Source organism: Andrographis paniculata, unplaced genomic scaffold (genome assembly GCF_009805555.1).
Source record: "Andrographis paniculata isolate CXL003 unplaced genomic scaffold, ASM980555v1 Contig65END, whole genome shotgun sequence".
In the NCBI taxonomy this organism is placed as follows: Eukaryota; Viridiplantae; Streptophyta; class Magnoliopsida; order Lamiales; family Acanthaceae; genus Andrographis; species Andrographis paniculata.
Window position 1 is genome coordinate 4,965,596 of NW_026137601.1, and position 2,409 is coordinate 4,968,004.

The 2,409-nt window shown below is 32.7% G+C and overlaps 1 protein-coding gene across 1 annotated transcript; it reads left to right on the forward strand.

Annotated features, from left to right (window-relative positions):
• Positions 1-247: 247 nt before the first annotated feature.
• On the forward strand, positions 248-2,029 carry LOC127262533 (LIM domain-containing protein PLIM2c-like). The gene is made up of 4 exons (XM_051291251.1): positions 248-385; positions 790-892; positions 1,014-1,123; positions 1,482-2,029. Exons 1-4 carry the CDS (start codon positions 248-250, stop codon positions 1,860-1,862), a joined length of 732 nt encoding a protein of 243 aa, XP_051147208.1. The 3' UTR covers positions 1,863-2,029.
• Positions 2,030-2,409: the final 380 nt, after the last annotated feature.

Sequence of the window (2,409 nt, forward strand, 5' to 3'; positions counted from 1 at the left end):
ACATTTCCATCCATTGTCAAGAGGGATTTTCTATTTTTGGATCAATCTCATATAAAAAAAACACATTAAGTTTTCCTATTAAATTTAATGTTGTTTAGACACCCCCTAAGGGACTTCATTAATTTATCCTTCACCCTATTCCGCGAAAGCCATTAAGAACAAGAACTCGAAGGAGGTGGAGGCGGAAACAAACAAACAAAAAAAAAAAAAAACGAAAAAAGAAGAAAAAATTATAAGATAACTAAGGATGTCGACGTTCACAGGAACATTGGACAAATGCAAGGCTTGCGATAAGACTGTTTATTTCTTGGATTTGTTGTCTGTCGACGGACAAACCTATCACAAATCTTGCTTCAAATGCAGCCATTGTAAAGGCACCCTTGTTGTGAGTACTCCAAACTCTTTGTTCTTACATTCATATATATATATATATATATATATATATGTATTATTATTGATTTCAATATAAAATTACAAAACACGATAATATAGTCTATACAGTACATGCCAATAATTGATCCAAATTCATGCCACATGTTAATATAGCATAAAACATGGTATGAACTGACAGCACATGATAATAATTCACACAACACATGCTATTTTAATTCCACATATCTATTTGTGTATTATTTCCACATGCTATTAAGATGTTGATTAACGCTAGCGGTCTCCACAAACACACACACACACATATATATATATATATATGGATAGTACAAATGATTTGTATACGACAATCACGCATGTATTCGCTCGATTTATTTTATTACAACAATTTGATGGCAGATGAGCAACTACTCGTCGATGGATGGAGTTCTCTACTGCAAGCCACATTTCGAGCAGCTGTTCAAGGAGTCGGGAAATTTCAGCAAGAACTTCCATACTACTGGTAATTAATTAAGATCTTAACAACACAATTTCTTCGACCCCAAATATCCATCTTCTTTAACCTCTAACTTCCATGGCTAATATACATACATATATATATATATATGTGTTTCTGTTCACAGCCAAACAGGATAAGGATGGTTCAAAGGCACCAAACAAACTGTCAGCCATGTTCTCAGGAACACAAGACAAATGTGCTGCCTGCACCAAGACTGTCTATCCTCTTGAAAAGGTTAACTAACTTCATCATATATATATATATATATATTATACATCCATCTACTGCCAATCTATCCATTTGTGTTTGGCATCATTATTTTAATATATTTATATTTGCATAATGTTTTGTACAAATATCATTACAACAGAAGCATTTTTCCATTTTTCTTTAATTTGTACTACGTTTTGATATAATAAAAATTAATATTTAAAGATGAACATGCAAAAACTAAATGGGTTAATTGACGGTGGATGGACGAAAGTAATATAATTTTTGTAATAATGTAAGCCTGATCGATCTTTTATTTAAATTTAACATACATACATATATGTTTTGGCATGGGGCAACGAAAATGGATGATATTTTGCAGATGGCAATGGAGGGAGAAGCATACCACAAATCATGCTTCAAATGTGCCCATGGAGGCTGCCCTCTCACCCACTCCAACTACGCCGCTCTCGACGGCGTCCTCTACTGCAAACATCACTTCCAACAACTATTCATGGAAAAGGGAAATTACCAACATGTCCTCCAAGCCGCGACTCACAAGCGCAACAACTCCTCCGACCAGCCCCTCGACACTGAATCTCCCGGCCAGACCCCCGTCGATCACCCCAAGCACCATCAAGACAAGGAAGACGCCAAAGAAGATGACGGCGGCGATGAGGCTAAAGATGCTCCTGAAAACCAACCTGAACCTGAACCCAAACCCGACCATGATGAACATGGAGATCACAAGTCAGAAGAATAGAGGGATTGAGTTCATATAATTTTTTATTTTATTTTTTCTAATTTTATATCTTTCAAGCTAAATTATTGATTTTTTTTTGCATTGCTTGTTTAATTTTTTTGTTGTTGTTGTTACGGTATAAGGTTGTTTTGGGGATTGGAATTTGAAACCCCATAGTATAGTATTTATAAGTCTATGAGTTTTTGTCAAAGTATGTTTCATAGTGTTAAAAGATGTATGATTTACATATCTTGATTAAACTCATTTGTACATTTTATTTTTTCTACTATATAATTTTTATCCTAATTATGTTTATTACTCTTTCTTTTGTTCAAATTTACTTTTACTTTTCTTTTTAAACTTCTTTAAAACAAAAATTCGTTTATCTTTTTAGTTAAAAAAATATATTCCATTAGTCCTATTGAAATATTGTCATTTTTTATTTTTTTCTGTTCCAAAATAAAGTAATAATTTTCTAATTTAATAATTGTACTACATACTCAACATAAAAAAATATCATTCCAACTTATATTACAGAAATGCCATTAATTTATATAACACAATACTA

Excerpts from the sequence above, each read along its gene's own strand:
- LOC127262533 (XM_051291251.1), top strand. The coding sequence starts at position 248 with ATGTCGACGTTCACAGGAACATTGGACAAATGCAAGGCTTGCGATAAG. Across the intron at positions 893-1,013 it reads CAAGAACTTCCATACTACTG|CCAAACAGGATAAGGATGGT; the intron begins GTAATTAATTAA and ends TTCTGTTCACAG. Across the intron at positions 1,124-1,481 it reads CTGTCTATCCTCTTGAAAAG|ATGGCAATGGAGGGAGAAGC; the intron begins GTTAACTAACTT and ends GATATTTTGCAG.